At 44.1% G+C, this 20,165-nt stretch overlaps 1 protein-coding gene across 2 annotated transcripts in view; it reads left to right on the top strand.

Annotated features, from left to right (window-relative positions):
- Window positions 1–20,165, top strand: part of LOC126161507 (E1A-binding protein p400-like) — a 175,710-nt gene that overhangs the window by 90,263 nt on the left and 65,282 nt on the right. The window contains exons 2-3 of one of the 2 annotated variants that reach the window (XM_049917412.1): window positions 2,768–3,121; window positions 19,535–19,771. In XM_049917412.1, coding sequence (XP_049773369.1) covers window positions 2,768–3,121; window positions 19,535–19,771 — 591 coding nt within the window. Of the gene's footprint in view, window positions 1–2,764; window positions 3,122–19,534; window positions 19,772–20,165 lie in introns of both variants that reach the window. The other variant, XM_049917411.1, reaches the window with a different exon arrangement.

Below are 20,165 nucleotides of genomic sequence, written 5' to 3'. Positions count from 1 at the left end.
AGTCAATGAGATTCCATGTCGAGGCATGTCTGGAGACGCCCAGATAGCTGTGGGATGCCAGTATGTTTGCCTAATGGCTCGACAATCAGGAGTGATGGTCTGGGGTAACATTTCTTTTTTCATAACAGTAACTCTTGATTGTTGTTATGCCATAGCCAAGGTAGCCCCTGAGGGCTGGCAACCCATATAACACCACAGAGAACGAGGTTGTTTGTGTCCAAGGCGTACCAGAAGCACCAAGGTAAACACCGGCTATTTACATACAATATAATGGAAACAGACATTCCGAGCACTACTTCCTGCAAGGTGAGCTCGAGCCACGGCCTGCAGGAAGTATCACTACGCCAAAAGCTGACTGGCTGGAGACAACTATTTAGGGGCTAGAACCAGCCCATGTACTGCGACCGCTGAAGATTAAGTCTTCGGCTCTGAATTGGACTCTTACTAGTGTGTGTGTGTTACCACGAACCTTTGTGGAAAATTAGAAGTGAACTTTTGTTTGCCTCAATTAGGCGACTTTTACTGGCATCGTTATTGTTCCCTTTCGTTTGTTGTTCAGCCATCAACCTTGTGAACTTACATCAATAAAAGTTGTGTTTGTGAAAAATTGCGAATTGTCAGTCGCAATAGTTCTCATCCCGTCATCGTTAGAGAACAGGGTAACGTGGACGATATTATACGCCTCGTTTTGTTACCGTTCCTGGGAAGCCATCCGGACTTACATTTCAGCAAGATAATGTCCATCCGCACATGTCGAGAGTTTGTACTGCTTGTCTTCGTGTTTGCCGAACCCCACCTCGTCCAGCGATGTCGCCGGATCTCTCCCCAACTGAGAACATTTCGAGCATCATCGGCAGGACCCTCCAACCAGCTCAAGATTTTGACGATTTAGTACAGTAAATGGACATAATTTGGCACGATATCCCTCAGGATGACATCCAATAACTCTGTCTTCATTGGGTCTGAGATGCTTCAACGCGTTAGTGATTTGCTCAATTTGTGAAGCTCTTTCTCTTCAATAAATCAACCATGTTTTTCTCAAATTATTATCGTTTGCTTGTTTGAACATGCTCATCACATTACCAAGTTGTGGACCTGATGGGCTACCAGTTCGATTTTACACAGAGTACGCGAAGGAACTTGCCCCCCTTCTTGCAGCGGTGTACCGTAGGTCTCTAGAAAAAGCGTAGCGTTCCAAAGGATTGGAAAAGGGCACAGGTCATCCCCATTTCCAAGAAGGGACGTCGAACAGATGTGCAGGACTATAGACCTATATCTCTAAAGTCGATCAGTTGTAGAATTTTGGAACACGTATTATGTTCGAGTATAGTGACTTTTCTGGAGACTAGAAATCTACTTTGTACGAATCAGCATGGGTTTCGAAAAAGACGATCGTGTGAAACCCAGCTCGCGCTATTCGTCCACGAGACTCAGAGGGCCATAGACACGGGTTCCCAGGTAGATGCCGTGTTTCTTGACTTCCGCAAGGCGTTTGATACAGTTCCGCGAAGTCATTTAATGAACAAAGTAAGAGCATATGGACTATCAGACCAATTGTGTGATTGGATTGAAGAGTTCCTAAATAACAGAACGCAGCATGTCATTCTCAATGGAGAGAAGTCTTCCGAAGTAAGAGTGATTTCAGGTGTGTCGCAGGGGAGTGTCGTGGGACCGTTGCTGTTCACAATGTACATAGATGACCTTGTAGAATACATCGGAAGTTCACTGAAGCTTTTTGTGGATGATGCTGTGGTATATCGAGAGGTTGTAACAATGGAGAATTGTACTGAAATGCAGGAGGATCTGCAACGAATTGACGCATGGTGCAGGGAATGGCAATTGAATCTCAATGTAAACAAGTGTAATGTGCTGCGAATACATAGAATGAAAGACCCTTTATCATTTAGCTACAATGTAGCAGGTCAGCAACTGGAAGCAGTTAATTCCATAAATTATCTGGGAGTAGGCATTAGGAGTGATTTAAAATGGAATGATCATATAAAGTTGATCGTCGGTAAAGCAGATGCCAGACTGAGATTCATTGGAAGAATCCTAAGAAAATGCAATCCGAAAACAAAGGAAGTAGGTTACAGTACGCCTGTTCGCCCACTGCTTGAATACTGCTCAGCGGTGTGGGATCCGTACCAGATAGGGTTGATAGAAGAGATAGAGAAGATCCAACGGAGAGCAGTGCGCTTCGTTACAGGATCATTTAGTAATCGCGAAATCGTTCCGGAGACGACAGATAAACTCCAGTGGAAGACTCTGCAGGAGAGACGCTCAGTAGCTCGGTACGGGCTTTTGTTGAAGTTTCGAGAACATACCTTCGCCGAGGAGTCAAGCAGTATATTGCTCCTTCCTACGTATATCTCGCGAAGAGACCATGAGGATAAAATGAGAGAGATTAGAGCCCACACAGAAGCACACCGACTATCCTTCTTTCCACGAACAATACGAGACTGGAATAGAAGGGAGAACCGATAGAGGCACTCGAAGTGCCCTCCGCCACACACCGTCAGGTGGCTTGGGGAGCATGGCTGTAGATGTAGATGCCCCATTCGAATATATTCATGCATGATGTGTGGGTTGTTATTGCTATTATTATTATTTCGTTGAAGTTTTATGCTGTGTACACACAAGAAGTAAGCGTCCGTTACTTGCTGTCCTTCCAGGGGTGACGGCTTTAATGATGTATTGGTGTATGTGCGTGGAATGACCCATCTAAGTGTACAGTGGAAGTAGCATGCCCTGGTGTGTTTGTCAGCAGAAGCTGCTGTGGACTGCGGCGCTCGTCTCGGCGCTGCTGAGCGTGGCTGCGGCAGCGGACGCCCGCAGGAGCCGCTACCGGCCGCAGCCGGTGTCCGCCGAGGACGACGACCCGCAGTACTACCAGCAGCCGGCGGCGGCGGCCGCCACGCAGGTGGAGACGGAGCAGGCGGGCGTGGTGCTCGTCTCCAGCGACCCCTACAACGGGCTGTACGGCCGCCAGACCGACCCCTCGGCCGCTGCCCAGCGCTACCGAGGCTCCGCCGGCAGCAGGGCGGCGCTGGCCGCCACGGGCGCGCCGCGCACCAAGGAGCCCAAGCAGCCGCCCGTGCAGACCATCCGCAACTACTCCAAGGTACGGACGGCGGCTATCGCTGAAGCTACCCGTTATCAGTTACATCGGTTTCTTTCCACGCCAGTTTAACGTGACTTAACGCCATTCAAAATAAACGTTTCTGAAATAACCGACTTTTGGTTTTGAAATCCCTGGGCTAGTAGGACAGAGCGGATGAGGTTATATTTGTGGAAAGGGGCCAAAATAGGTTACTGTCACTTGCACTTAACATATAAACTTTATTTGTTAAAACACACAGTAACATAAGCAAACATCAAAAACTCTCAAGCTTTTAACGAAAGACCTCCTTCGATTTAATTTAGATCGCTGAAGGCCACATCGAAAATCCAAGGCACAAGGCCTAAGCAAGGAATAGAGGTACAGGAGTTCTTCTGGAGGTTTCTCTTCCTTAAAAAAATTTTATCTTAAGTATAAATAGGCTGAAAGCCTTAGTTAAAATTTTTCCAATAGAACTCGGCTGAAGGCCTCACATTAATCAAGAACAGTGTTACGGCTTAAGGCCAAGATAAAGATTTTCGATGGTTAATCTAAATAGGCTGAAACGTCGGCTGAAGGCCACATATCAGCAAAACAATTTAAGGGCTTAAGGCCTAGGAAGAAGAGCTTTCAATCTGAAAAGGCTGAAGGCCTTATCTTAAAATATTTCGTGTAAAACTCGGCTGAAGGCCTCATACTAAAGAATAACAATCTTATGACTTAAGGACAAGAAAAGGATTTTTAATTTTCAATTTAAGAGAGATTAAAACTCGGCTGAAGGCCACGTATCAACAAAACAATTTAAGGGCTTAAGGCCTAGGAAGAAAAGCTTTCAATTTGAAAAGGCTGAAGGCCATATCTTAAAATATTTCTTGTAAAACTCGGCTGAAGACCTCATACTAAAGAATAACAATCTTACGACGTAAGGGCAAGACAACGATTTAGAATTTTATTTCAGCAGAGATTAAAACTCGACTAAAGGCCACACACCATGCAGCAAACAATTTTACGGCTTAAGGCCTAAGAAGAAAAGCCTTGCAATTTTAATAAGCTAAAACCCGGCTGAAGGCCACACAGAGTACTTAAGACTAAAAAGGAAATCACTATGTAAAACACAAGGAGCGGCGCTCAGAAGGTTCCAAGGGTCGTTCTGGGAAGTAACACTAACGCACGTTTAGGTGAGACAGGCAGCCAGACCGACAACCTCTTAACTGGAAGGCAACCCAACCAAAAGTCAGCCGACGAAACAACCAACAATGCTCGACCAGATCAGCACAATGACAACAAGATGTCAATAGCACAATGTTGTGGATACTGGTGGCCAATCCAGCCAAGTCAGAAGAAACGCCCAAAACTACCAACAACACCTCAGCTGTCGAACTACACGGTCTGCTGGACAGCATCAACGTGATGAGGAAAATACACTGCCGAAAACCACGTCAACGATCAGGGCAGGTCACCGGAACGTCAACGGCCACAAGGCAGAAGATACCGCTGGTTCACTTCATTAATGAAGGAATGAATTAAATTAAGTTAAACACGACACAGGAAGACGGCTGCAGTTCTATCCGACTTCAATGCACACACGTTGTTGCTTGTGCGAATCTCCCAGAAAGCGACAACCAGTATCAAACGAAGTGATGTGATAGCACTTGAGGCTTGATAGTAGGTTAAGTTAGCACTCAACTTTAGTGTCCAGAATCGGTGGGTGACGAACTTCGTAACTCTCGCAAGAAACGCCTCACAACTCCAACCGCGCGTGCACGCCGCCAGCAGCTCCGGCCTGTCTACGAGCCACGGAAACTTCCTCACTGCTCTGCCCAAACCGAACGACTACCACACACAGGAATGGTCAAAGGACCAAATACACGTCGGCTGATGACACGACCAACCAAACGACCAACCAACGGTCGTCCCGCTCCAATCTCCTTCCGTTGGACAGTTCATGTGTGTCGCCGCCAGTGGTTAGCGAGCACTGGCTGTAAGCGCCTAACTGGCGCTCCGTCCCCGACTTCATTGCTGCTGCCTCCCAACTCACTGCTGGCCCGTCAACACTGAACTCAGACACACGACCACCTGGAAATACTATCGATCGCTTCAGAGATGGTACGACAGTGCACTTACCGATAAGCACTGCTGCTGCCGTTCACGGGCAGGTGAGGTAGGAAGTCAGTGACTCCAATAAATGGAATAAGAAAACGAGGCGGCAGTACCGTAAAAGAAGATCACCAACAATAAACGGCGTGAACACGAGCCGCGCACGGCTCAGGTTTTTTGTTCCCATTATTTCCTGTATTAAAGATAGAAATAACACAGATTGAAAAATTTTCACTCTCTCAGTTTCAAGATACATGGAATCAAAATATTTAATTAACTATGTAAGTAAAAGAAAACTTAGTCTTTCCACGATTCACTGCTTTTCTCGAAGAATGGTAAGAGGTTGAATACCACAAAAAATCACCACTATTCTCCTACTGATTCCAATTTTTTTGAAACCCTGCTCAGAAATCATGTTGTAATCGGGGATCATACAATTACAAGACAAATCTTTAATATTTTAAAGCAAAAGAAGTGTTGCACTTCTTGCCACTTCATTTCATAAAGGTATTTCCAGACCAGGGTGCGTGCCATTCTGCAATGTCCAGTGATGACAGAAACTATCGTATAGACTAGTTCAGGGCAAGTGTTACACATTGCAAATACACCTTAAGCCATGAGACGCGGCCATGGGAACATTACTACATGAATATGTGGTGTCTGTTCTTCCTGACACGGTCGACCCACATTCCCAATGAGTCCCACTTATCTGCAGTCCCTCTCTATTTCCTCCATGCAATGCCGGTCAACTGCTGTTTGTGTATGAGAAATCGGTTGGAAAATTACCTCGGACAGCAGGTCAGGCGTGGAACTGAGGAAGCGTGGTCGGAAACAGTTTAACTTGTACAAACAACCGTAGCTCACTTAGAGGTGCAGTTACGAGCCCGCAGAAAACTGTTTCGCCTAGATGGGCAATGGGTTCACCTGCTTCAGCGCAGATGCACAGATACGTCCGACCTCCTACGGAAATCTCAGAGTAGCGAGCATGGAGGAAATGGACAGGGATTGCAGATAAGTGGGACTCATTGGGAGGGTGGGTCGATCATGAGGCGTGCCAAGATAGTTAACACAGTTGCTGGTCATTCCCCCAAACCAACCAACCAACACACTTGCGATAACACTGTGTCCCGAATGGCACAGTGGTTAAGGCACCTGCCTAGTAAGCAGCAGATCCCAGGTTTGAATCCTGGTCTGGTACACATCTTCGCTCGTCGCTGCTGATTCTACTTCATGTCCCGATGCAGTCGACGTCAGTAATGGCTTCCCTTTCCTTTCTCCTCCTTCCACTTCCAATTTACATATACTGTATCACAGCTGCGCATTCCGTGTCACGTGTGTTCATTCGGACATGTTTGAAGGAACAGACACCATGCGTTCATATACACTCCTGGAAATGGAAAAAAGAACACATTGACACCGGTGTGTCAGACCCACCATACTTGCTCCGGACACTGCGAGAGGGCTGTACAAGCAATGATCACACGCACGGCACAGCGGACACACCAGGAACCGCGGTGTTGCCCGTCGAATGGCGCTAGCTGCGCAGCATTTGTGCACCGCCGCCGTCAGTGTCAGCCAGTTTGCCGTGGCATACGGAGCTCCATCCCAGTCTTTAACACTGGTAGCATGCCGCGACAGCGTGGACGTGAACCGTATGTGCAGTTGATGGACTTTGAGCGAGGGCGTATAGTGGGCATGCGGGAGGCCGGGTGGACGTACCGCCGAATTGCTCAACACGTGGGGCGTGAGTTCTCCACAGTACATCGATGTTGTCGCCAGTGGTCGGCGGAAGGTGCACGTGCCCGTCGACCTGGGACCGGACCGCAGCGACGCACGGATGCACGCCAAGACCGTAGGATCCTACGCAGTGCCGTAGGGGACCGCACCGCCACTTCCCAGCAAATTAGGGACACTGTTGCTCCTGGGGTATCGGCGAAGACCATTCGCAACCGTCTCCATGAAGCTGGGCTACGGTCCCGCACACCGTTAGGCCGTCCTCCGCTCACGCCCCAACATCGTGCAGCCCGCCTCCAGTGGTGTCGCGACAGGCGTGAATGGAGGGACGAATGGAGACGTGTCGTCTTCAGCGATGAGAGTCGCTTCTGCCTTGGTGCCAATGATGGTCGTATGCGTGTTTGGCGCCGTGCAGGTGAGCGCCACAATCAGGACTGCATACGACCGAGGCACACAGGGCCAACACCCGGCATCATGGTGTGGGGAGCGATCTCCTACACTGGCCGTACACCACTGGTGATCGTCGAGGGGACACTGAATAGTTCACGGTACATCCAAACCGTCATCGAACCCATCGTTCTACCGTTCCTAGACCGGCAAGGGAACTTGCTGTTCCAACAGGACAATGCGCGTCCGCATGTATCCCGTGCCACCCAACGTGCTCTAGAAGGTGTAAGTCAACTACCCTGGCCAGCAAGATCTCCGGATCTGTCCCCCATTGAGCATGTTTGGGACTGGATGAAGCGTCGTCTCACGCGGTCTGCACGTCCAGCACGAACGCTGGTCCAACTGAGGCGCCAGGTGGAAATGGCATGGCAAGCCGTTCCACAGGACTACATCCAGCATCTCTACGATCGTCTCCATGGGAGAATATCAGCCTGCATTGCTGCGAAAGGTGGATATACACTGTACTAGTGCCGACATTGTGCATGCTCTGTTGCCTGTGTCTATGTGCCTGTGGTTCTGTCATTGTGATCATGTGATGTATCTGACCCCAGGAATGTGTCAATAAAGTTTCCCCTTTCTGGGACAATGAATTCACGGTGTTCTTATTTCAATTTCCAGGAGTGTAACTGATTCACCTAGATGGGCATCGGATTCACACCCTTCAGTGCAAATGCACAAGCACGTCCAACCTCCTGTGGGAATCTCACAGTAGCGAACATTGAGGAAATGGACAGGAACTGCGTATAAGTGGTGCTCAATGGAAATGTGGGGCGGCCGTGACCCATGCGGAGATAACCTGTGCATTTGTGATAACACTGTTTCCTGGATGGCGCTGTTATTAGCTCACCTGCCTAGTAATCAGGAGATCCCGGGTTCGAATCCAGATCTGGTACACATTTTCACTTTTCGCCTCTGATTCTTGCTTTCCTTTACTTTCTCCCCACCCCCCACCCATCTTCTCTTCCAATTCACATATAACGGACATTATTGCCTGAGTAACACTGTGCCACTTCTTATGCCATGTGTTAGTTATTCATTTCAATCAGCATTGTTATTAAAATAGCACTCATCTTTTTTCCCATTTTCTAGAATAAGGCAATATTTCACCAGCAATGCGAATTGCACAGAAAAAAAATTATTCCTTTTTTAAAAACCGTATATTTATAAACAAAAAATTTTACCACTGCTGCTGTGGCTACCTGATTTTCTGTTGCTTTACTCAGTTACAATAAAAAATACTTGTTATTACCAAGACCAAATAAATGTCGAAAATACAGGTTACTGGGAACTAAAATACCGGCATGTTACAACTGTTCATTTTTGCTACCCGTACTCCAAGGTTAGCTCGCACTTGCCACTGTCTCACAAACTGGGTGGTTATAATTAAAGTACAGCTACGCACAAATGTTCAGTGTGGGCCATGATTAACGTATGGCAGCAAAACTTGGCAGATATTGTAATGAATTCATGCAGAACCGATTTATGCTTGAAAAATTAGTTCCAATTCTTGCCACCAGATGCAAATCTGGCGCTGTGAACGAAAGAAAGACATAGGGTACGGCAGGGCTAGTCCACCCTATATAATACAACACTAAAATTTTTAAAATAACCTGTCGGTGTGATACAGTTATGGTGTTTTAGTCGCCATTACATTCTAGCATATAAAAACTCGAAATTCATTTACACGAACGAAGTATTAAAGAAACATGTGAAGAATTTAATAATTGTGGGCTATTCCATCCCATCAAGAGGGTCTTCCGCTCAGTGTATTTCGGTGTCAAAATCACAAGCATTTACCACAAGTGAACGTTTTTCGTCATTTTGAACCTACACGCTTTGTAAAACAATGTAGCACATTGCTGGCACTTTATACAGAGGAGCTGCCTATAGCACTTCTTAATGCTTGTTTTGTATCTTCTTCGGACCAAGAAGCACTTGGCTTTTTCCTTTAGTATGTACGCACCATCTGGAAAGAAACCTAGAAAACGTGTTCTCTAGAATTTCACAGTAAGACATCAATTAAATAAATAACCAAACTGAGCGGAAGTAGCCCCAAGTGTATCTGGCGAAATAGCCTCATATGCAGACACTTGGAAAGGCGTGAGAAATAGGACGTTTGTAGAAAAAACCAGCAATATTTGTTGATATACACACTACATAACATGTGTTCTTATACAGGTAACAATAAGAATTTATAATTTCACATTATTGTGAATGGTACACCTTAATTTGTTAGGTTGTATTTTTTAACTTCAGCAGTAGTCAATCACAATTCACTTACCTGTAGAGTTTGTTCTTCTGCCCTGTCAATAACATAAAAGACAACTTCAGTACTACAACCACATGCTGCGACACAGAGGTGCTGGCTCACACTGAAGGCAAAACAATCTTGACTCTTTGAGGAACTAGTGCACTGTTGCAACATTTCTTATTTCAGGCGGGTTAGCCCCGTGGGCGGATTAGCCCCGCTGTATCCTATAGAAACGTTTCTATATGTAATGAGTTAGGAAAGGGACGTGGGAAGAATAGGTCAAATAGGTCGAAAGGCATAACGTTGATTTTATTATTAATCGCCGTTTATACTACTTGTTCAATATGAGCATCTAAAACTTCGACGAGACGCTGCATCCATAAAACGATTTGATCAACAGTTCCTCTAAGCAGTTCCCGTGGTATCTGAGCGTTATTTTATATATCCCGCGAGCCAGAAGTTACACGGATCCAGATCAGGTGATCTTGCAGGCCGTGCATCCCGAAACCCTCTGAAGATACAGTCAGTTCCACAAGAAAGTGTACGCCGTTATCTGTATCAAATAAAAGACACTATTACAAATATATGTTACTTAAAAATACATGTTATTACTACGAGGTTCACTCCAAAAGAAATGCACACTATTTTTGTAAAAAGTACAGTTTTCATTCTGCATGTGTGAAAGTTTTACAGTGTGTAGATACATCCTTCCCGCTTGTTTTCAAACTTAGTTCAACCGGTTCCCGTGACTTGCGTCTCGCGACCCGCTGGTCGCGATGCTGATTGGCTGAAAGTTAAATTCATGACGTCTTATACAGTAGCCAATCAGAAGCATAGGTGACATCTGAGCGAATGCAACGTCTTTGCTACACACATTCTCGTATTCACAGTTGATGTGAGTGAAAATCCTTGCACCTTGTGAGAGTGAGTTATTTCGTTGGAATGGCTGGTTCTGTTGCGTGTTATGTATGTGATAGAGAATATTCAGTAAGGAAGCATTTGAATGCTCATTTGAGAAATGTGCATAAAATTCAGCCAGGTGAAGAAGGTACGATAAAGTGTTCAAAAAGTGACTGCAACTTTTAATGCAATTTCTTGGCTAAGTTGCGACTACATTGTAATATATTCGATCTCTTTTATTAAGGGATACAGTCAGACTGGAATTATACTGTTACTAGAAACCTTGTTACTTCCTTTCGGAAAACCACTTGGCAAGTGTTTTGTTTAAGATCACTGAAGGTGCCAGTACGAGAATATGAATCTAACGCCAGCACTGCATTAATTTAATCATTTGTAGAATGTGCAACTACAATTTATCTATCAGTAATTACTCAATAATACTAGCTTCCTCATACAGAAATGAAAGACTGAATTAAAAATGGCACTTTTTGGAGAGATCTTTAATACGGCGGATCATTACTTTTGTAATACGCAAAATCGCAGGCTTCAATACGAGAAACACCGAATACGTCAACAACTTCGGAAACCTTGAAATTAAGATGGCGCCTGTTATTTACTTGCGTCTCGACTAGAGTCTTGCAACCCGCTGGTCGCAGTGCTGCGCTTATGATTCGCTACTGTATATGACGTCATGAATTTAACTGTCAGCCAATCAGCATCGCGACCAGCGGGTCGCGAGACGCAGGTGTTCCCGTGAGTGGCGCCGCCACAGCATGTCTGCAAGATGGCTGCTACACTTGACGTTCGTCAGAAGCAACGTGCGGTCATAGAAATCCTGTGCTGTGAAAACGAGACATTGGGAAACATCCACAAGAGGTTGAAATAGGTGTATGGAGATGCTGCTGTCGATCGCAGTACAGTTAGTCGGTGGGCAAGCAGGTTACGTGATGAAAGCGGGCACGGCAATATTGAGGATTGTCCTCGCAGCGGCAGGCCTCGTACTGCACACACTCCAGACAATGTGCAGAGAATTAACGAATTGGTGACTGTTGACAGACGCATCACAGTGAACGAATTGTCACGCTACGTTGGGACAGGGGAAGGAAGTGTTTGCAGAATACTGAAAGTGTTGGCGTTAAAAAAGGTTTGTGCCATGTGGGTTCCCAGGATGTTGACAGTGGCTCAAAAAGAAACAAGAAAAACGGTATGCAGCGAACTTTTGGAACAGTCCGAGAATGGTGGAAATGAATTTCTTGGAAGAAATGTGACAGGTGATGAAACATGGCTCCATCATTTTTCACCAGAGACGAAGAAAAAAAATCAAAACTACACCTTCTGCTGGAAAAGTTATGGCTAAAGTGTTTTTCGATTCCGAAGGACTCTTGCGTGTGGACGTCATGCCAGGTGGAACCACCATAAATTCTGATGCATATGTGATGACACTGAAGAAACTTCAAGCTCGACTGAGTTGTGTTCAATCAAAACGGGAAAAGCAGGATGTTTTGCTGTTGCACGACAATGCACGGCCAAATGTCAGTCAAAAAACCATGGAAGCGATCACAACACGGATGGACAACACTGAAACATCCACCTTGCAGTCTTGACCTGGATCCATGTAACTATCATCTCTTGGGAAACTGAAAGGCTCTCTTCGTGGAACAAGGTTTGAAGATGATGACTCCCTTGTGCACGCTGCCAAACAATGCCTCCAACAGGTTGGTCCAGAATTTTACTGTGCGGGTATGCAGGCGCTGGTTCCAGGATGGCGTAAGGCAGTTGAGAGGGATGGAAATTATGTGAAGAAATGAAAATGTTGTTCCTAAAGGGTGTATCTACACACTGTAAAACTTCCAAACATGGAGAATAAAAGATGGATTTAGAAAAAAAAAGTATGCATTTCTTTTGCAGTGACCCTCGTAATTGCACAAGTACTTAATAGTTAATCCAGTCGCCGCCATTATGGATTATAGCTTGGCACCCTAGCCCTCACTCCGGTAAATCATCCACGTTTCCAACCTCTAAACATCGTTTGACCCACTTCGAAACAAATGTCTTTGACGTTTTAAGAATTTTAGCAGCAACTCCGTATGAAAGCTTTGGTCCCTTTGGATGATTTGCTAGGAACACAGCCTAGCGACGCTTCAAATATTTGGCACTCATTTTAAACTCAACCGACAAAACAAAATGTTCAGCTCTCACACTGTTTATACACTGTGCAAAAGTGTACTGATTACAGATTCGAGACCACTACCTAAGATGTCCCTGCGGACGTTACCTTTAAAATTATGGTGTACACTTTCATGTGGAACTGACAGTAACAAGTTCATGGAATGTTGCATTAAACACATCTTTCGCTGGGCAAGCGACATGAGATGTTGCCCAACTTGCGTGAAAACAGTGGTTTCCACACATAGTTGTGCTCTTGCAAAGTGACAAAAAAATGGTTCAAATGGCTCTGAGCACTATGTGACTTAACTGATGGGGTCATCAGTCCGCTTGAAATTAGAACTACTTGAACCTAACTAACCTAAGGACAACACACACATCCATGCCCGAGACAGGATTCGAACCTGCGCGGCTCCAGACTGTAGCGCCTAGAGCCGCTCGGCCACTCCGGCCGACTCCAAAGTAACAATCACATTCTGCACAAGAAGGTCTCGATAACGTGCAGACGTCACGGTACACCTTACAGGCCCTCTGGATGTATTGTTTTCAAATAAGAAAGGACCGGGAATAAAGGTACTTGCGAATCCACACCACACAGTCACATACAGCAAGTACAAACAACTCTTCGTGTACGGCACGCAATGTAACAGTGACGCAAATTCGTTAGTTCTGTGTCCTCACCGCATGCTGTAGTGTAAAATGTGCCACGTCACTACACAGAATATTGCCCAGCCACATATCATCAAGTTCGATCCGTGCCAGAAACTGAAGAGCAAATACAGAACGTTGCTGCGGGTAATGAGGTTTCAGTTACTGCTTCATCTGGATCTTGTACGGATACCAGTGTAAAACAGATCGCGAAAGTTTCCGTACTGCTGACCATGCGATAGACAATTCTCGTGACACTGCGTGAGTACTGGCACTACCAGGGTCACATGCTGCATAGTCAGTTACAATGACAGCGACCTCATCAATAACTTCCAGGAGCCACAGCAAGCTCACGCGTCTTTTCGTATTTCATTGTCACCTTTCTTAAACCATTTAATGACGTCTGGTCTCTCCCCAGGCCTTTCACTCGGCGATACTCTATCAATGCAGCACTGTAATTGCCGCCGTTCACATAACACGATCTCTCTTGTCGATTTGCCATACTGATCACTCACGTTGTCAAATGACAGTGTGGATGTTACACCACCATACAAACAGTGCACAGTGCCAGCTTTGCTCCCGATGGTCACAACTGGAATTAATTTGTTTTCCAACGTAATTCGGTTCCGCATTAACGCGTTAGCACTTCTACCAAGTTTCGCTGCCATGCGATAATTACAGCCCACACTGGACCTCCGTGAGTAAGCGAACTTTAATTATAATTATCCGGTAGTTTTATTTGATAGCAACCGGTTTCGGTTATACAATTCATCATCTTCACGCCCTAGATATATTTATATAGCTAACATATCATTATCGCACTAATTCTTAACAGAATTATACTGAACCAGTTTACATCATACAGTTGTTTCAAAACTTCTTTTATAAACTTTGGAGACAGCTTTCTTACATCAAAACAAGAAAAAAAGTTTTAATTAACTTGTGTCCGAAACTCGTTCTTTTCGGGTTTTTAATGAAAGTTTGTACTTCAGTTGATTGGTGCTCATCAACACAGAAACAGACAATAAATGTTCGAAATGTCGTCCTCTTGCTTCTAAACACACATGAATTCGTCGAATCATGGGTTATCGCGCTCTTTCGAATACTCACTGACTGTTTCGAACGGTTTCGCAGGCTTCCGTGTCACGTCTATAAAGTTTCTTCATCAGGGTGGTTTGCCGCATAGACCAATTGCTTAAGGTGCCCCCAGAGATAATAACCCAAAGAGTTGAGGCCGGCAGATGTGTAGGCCATAGATCTACTTATTCATTTGTCAAGGTAGATACCAGCCAGTGCATCTCGAACACTGAGATTGAAATGTGCTGGAGCTCCACCACGCCTAAACCACATGTTTCTTATAGTAAGTCTTGGAGCAAATAAAGTCCCTGTAGACATCACCTATAACACCTGCTGGGAAAACATATGGCCCTACCAGATAGTCACCTACAAATCCAGCCTACACATTAGTCTTAAACTGATGCTGATATCTAACCTGAACTGTAGCATGAGCATTGCAGTCGGCCCATACGTGGCCTGTTGTGGGAATTTATTATTCCACCTCTTCCAAACCTGAAATTACATTGAAATCTAGACCATTGGCTGCTTACAGGCGTTGATAAATATTAACGGGAACAGTTGAAAATGTGTGCCCCAACCAGGACTCGAACCCGGGATCTCCTGCTAATATGGCAGACGCTCTATCCGACTGAGCCATCGAGTAAACATAGGGTAGTGCGACAGCAGGGACTTATCTCTGGCACGCTTCTCGTGAGACCCATATTTCCAGCTTACTGTCCACACCATACATTTGTAGTGCCCCTGCCCACCATACTCATTACTCGCGGCAGTCGATCTACCGATTCCCGTGAGAATTTGAGCAATGTGAGTGCATCCGCATTGAAGAAGAGCATTGGCTGGTAAGCCTTATCTATATGAATATGGTATCTTTCTGGCATGTCCGAAAGAACAGATACCATCTTCATATTTTCCAAGCCGGCCGCGGTGGTCGTGCGGTTCTAGGCGATGCAGTCCGGAACCGCGGGACTGCTACGGTCGCAGGTTCGAATCCTGCCTCGGGCATGGATGTGTGTGATGTCCTTAGGTTAGTTAGGTTTAAGTAGTTCTAAGTTCTAGGGGACTGATGACCTCAGCAGTTATGTCCCATAGTGCTCAGAGCCATTTGAACCATTTGAACCATATTTTCCAAACTTTGCCTTACCTGTAAACAAGTAAACAAAACTGAAGAGACAAACTACGGATTGGTCCAACAGACCATCGGCAAAAGTTCTCTCGTGGTGGTTGATCGGCGGAAGGTCCTGCACACGTTGAAGATGATACGCTTGCATGAGAATCCTCCATGCTGAACTTGGAAATGTACCACTTGCCAGGGCCACTTATCTTGCGCAGATGCCTGGCTCTTCTTCGACAGCCCATATAACGTGCTCTTCCTGGTCAGATGTACGGGCAGTACGTTGTCTCCTCGGTCAGTAATCTGTTGTGCTGTCTCAGCAGAGTGACGATACACAGCACCAAAGGTTGGATGACTCCGCTGACTTCGGTCTGGAAACGCCCTCTGGGACGTCCATGCAGCCTCGTGTCCATCACCATTCGTGCGGCCGTACATAAAATTCATGCCTACCTGCTCACTAAATGGTTATCCTGCCATATATGAACGAAGCACTTTTAGTTAACTCACTACCTGAAGTACATGTACACAATGGGCACGTTGAAGACAGACGAATGACGAATCCAAACAAGTCTCCATGGCATCAAAACGCTATCTAGGATACAATGAGTCAAACTGGTCTGTAGATAAGTGAAGTTGTACGCTTGTACCTGGAAATGGTTGAACATCAACTTTCATTAATAACTCGAAAATGAAGGATTTTCGCACGTTTGTTTATGTAACTTTTTTTTTCTTGGTTTGGTGTACGAAAATTGTCCCCAAAGTTTTAAAAGTATTTTTGAAACATCGTGCAATGAGCAGGAGAGTATTCTAGTACTAAAACTGTAAAAGGCTACATAAACTGCTCCACTGTCATACAGTGTATTAGCTACTGAAAAGTAAATAGCCTACTCAATGGGTATATCACCCAGAAAGGCTGATACACATATTAATTAGAAGGTGTATGTACATAGGTTTATTTCTTACGGTCTAAAAAGCTGCTAGGCTAAACTAACCTGATGAGTAGAACTGCGTTCCTCTTGCGTTGTGCATACGAAACAGATAAAACTCTGTGATATGTAACGTGTCATCCATAATAGATAGGATATAAACGCATAGTCAGATATATGTAGTAAACCAATCTTTTCAGTCAGTTAAGGCAAACTGTGAACTACTTAAGGACTCCGACTGCAGACTATAGTGAAACAGCGAGACGCTAGTGGTAAGGAGGCAACAGAGTGAAGTGTATGTCAGCCCTCGGTTATAAAAAGGAAACATATGTACGTGATATGGTGTTTAAACATCACACCAGACAACAAATAGGCACTTGAGTTGGGAGGGGTATAAGCGCATGTTAAAAAGAATATAGACAAAGTAGTGAAACTGAAACACACGGTAAGCAACTGAGTGTGAATAGCATAAACATGGCTAACTATGACGTTCCACATCCTACGTCCAGCTAGACAAATATGCGATATGAATCGTACGTCCCATATTCATGGCCTATGACAACAATGGGACTTCGCTCACAGTCAGTCACTCAATATGGTAAAAATTTTGCATTTCTCTCTCTCTCTCTTCTGCTGTTTTACTTCTTAATTTCCGTCGCGAATACATAATTGCTTCGGAACTTCTCTTCACGTTTATTCCCAAGCCGCAAAGAGGCTCTGGTACAATGGTGTACTTACAGCTCTCACTGTTGAGAGAGTATAGTTTCGAATTTGGCTTTACCACAGTATGAGCTTTACCATTGTATACTAAATAAACAATATTCAAATGGATTGGAATGGCGCCACAACGGGTGCCAAAAATGTGCTAAATAAAATTATTAAAACAGGCGGTAAATTATGTTTATTATTTACATGTAATACATAGGGCACAAGTCACACAAATTTCTCATAACAAAAATGTTCAGTTAGTGCCAGACCAGTAACGGTGTCCCATAGCAGTTTGCTTACGAAATATGAAAGCTACAAAACAGAAAGTTCATGGCCTAAAAAGTGTCGTTATTTTAAAAGTGAAATGACAGTGCGACCTCTAACCTATGATTAGATGAGAGGAAACGCAGATGTTGGCCGGAAAAACTAGCAACTGTAATTAATAAATTATTTATGTAACGAGTGTGGACAGTTTTCTAATCTGAAAGTAGCTCATATAAAACAAAACTATATTATTGCCGATAAATATCTACTGAAAGTGCCTTAATGTGAAAGGCGAAACGCCTCTGGAACTTGAATAAATATAGACTGCAGCAAGTAAAAGGTCTTTCAGTTTATAAAACGATTATTTATATACTTCCTGCGGATAATGGCCAGTGTGATAAGACACACTATGGGGACTCTTTTATAAAGTATTCGGTACCACGCTGTTATGTATTATACGATACTTATTTCACAGTACATCAAATGTTAAAATACAACTTTTTGTGCTCTATATTGCATCAAGTAGCACTGCACACGAAATACATAAAATATAACCACACCTATTTAGTCAACTACAGCTCATTGAAATACAATTAACAGGAATTTTTGATTATTGGAAAAGTATCTTATTGTAATCCTCAATTTTACGAAATTTACAAACTAATTCTTTAATTTGTGTAAATACAAGACAATAATCACCTAGAAATGTTAATTTTAAAATAATTTCAGTCATTGAATGGGAAATTGATTGTCAAAATTCGATTATTTCATAGAACGTGAAAATTAGTTTGCTTATATTTCTGGCTAACTGATGCACTGATAGTTAGGTTCAGGCTCAAGATATGTTTCTATAAAAACTCAAACCAGATTCATTGTAATTAATTCCATAATTACGAGTTCTAGAACTTTCTGTCATAAACAAACTATTATTTCGATCATTTAATCAAAACAAGATTATTACGTAAAATTTGAATCTCAAATCTATTTCCGCATTATGTCAAGCACTCCAAAATCTGTTAGCAACGACATTTCTGTTATAATTAACGACATACTAATTATTTTGTATCAAATATTGTTATTTACATTTCTCATGCAGAATCTCGATACTAAATTTGAAAAGCATTTTTAGAATTTGCGTTTGTTGTAATCAGGTATTTATTATCTTCAAAACTGTAGCTATAATTTCTTATGAAACAACCGAATTTAATAGTAACTCAGTTAATGCGACTTTGTTGAATAGTACTTTGAAAGAACTTGTGTTTGTAAGAAACCGTATAAGCACTGAGAGCTAAGAGCTCGGGGTTGACAGTAAAGAAGGATTTGTTTTCAGTTAGTTCGAGTACATGATCTGTAAAGTTAGTTTCTTTGGGCTGTGCATTGTACAAATATTCTGAAACAATGTAAACATTAACACATAATGCTAACTATGTGTTGGTGTAAATTATTCAATATCATCGGCTTTTTACATTGACTCCAGGGATTTCTGCAGTGAAGCAATTAATATTAAGAACCCCAGTTCTCCGCAGCTCGTGGTCGTGCGGTAGCGTTCTCGCTTCCCACGCCCGGGTTCCCGGGTTCGATTCCCGGCGGGGTCAGGGATTTTCTCTGCCTCGTGATGACTGGATGTTGTGTGATGTCCTTAGGTTAGTTAGGTTTAAGTAGTTCTAAGTTCTAGGGGACTGATGACCATAGATGTAAAGTCCCATAGTGCTCAGAGCCATTTGAACCATTTGAACCCCAGTTAACATTGAATTGGTAGAGAGAAGTCGTCGAAACCAACATGATTAGTACGCACTCCAAGCGCTTCATCGAACTTAACACAGACTTCTAATTTACGAGTATGTTACTAGAACATTTTTAGCTAGAACCTGGTAAAAAAAGTGTAGAAACATAATTAAATATTTTTCTCGAAATAAATTCATTTGTACATATCGGATTGTACGTTCCGTTCAGTTTGTTCCGCTGGACTTCATAATGTTGATCTTCAGCACTGAATAACGTTGCATGACAGCATCTGTTCCACTTCGCTATTGTCTCCGTCACCATTATACAGCAGTTGGAGGTAAGGTAGGCTGACGCTGCTATGTTACCTGTTGTGTTCTGTCCAGGTGAACGATGACGGATCGTTCACGTTTGGCTACGAGGCGGCCGACGGCAGCTTCAAAGAGGAGACGCGTGGCACGGACTGCGTGGTGCGCGGCAAGTACGGCTACGTGGACCCGGACGGCAACAAGCGCGAGTTCACGTACGTGTCTGGAAACCCGTGCGACCCCAACAACCCGGAGGGGCGCGACCCCCAGCAGGCTGAGGAGGAAGAAGACAGCGGCGAGGAGAACATCCCCAAGGTAAGGCAGCACTAGTTTCGTGAAATAGCTGAGCTCATCTACTCTAAATTTATTGTGACAAATCAAACAGAAAATACGGGCAACTCGAAAGTGTCAGACTCTTCAAGTATCTCGGTGAGATTGCAGAACCTAAGCGACTAGAAAACGAAGCACAGGGAGGTCGATTACAAAAAATGGAGAGAGCTCTTGTGAGAACACCGAAAATCTACGAGAAAAATCCATGTTCACACATAAAAAATCAGACGTTACAAAACAGTGATCAGACCTGAAGCCGTGTACACGAATATACCTTTCTCAACAGAAAAACCGCTCTGAGAAACGTCTTGAACGAAGAACGAAGGATTATGAGCAACATTCTTGGCGCATAACAAACGGATGACAGACACAGATTGAA

The sequence above is a fragment of the Schistocerca cancellata genome, chromosome 2, assembly GCF_023864275.1.
Source record: "Schistocerca cancellata isolate TAMUIC-IGC-003103 chromosome 2, iqSchCanc2.1, whole genome shotgun sequence".
In the NCBI taxonomy this organism is placed as follows: Eukaryota; Metazoa; Arthropoda; class Insecta; order Orthoptera; family Acrididae; genus Schistocerca; species Schistocerca cancellata.
Note: the sequence above shows the minus strand (reverse complement) of the source record. Positions and strands in the feature narration are given on the sequence as shown.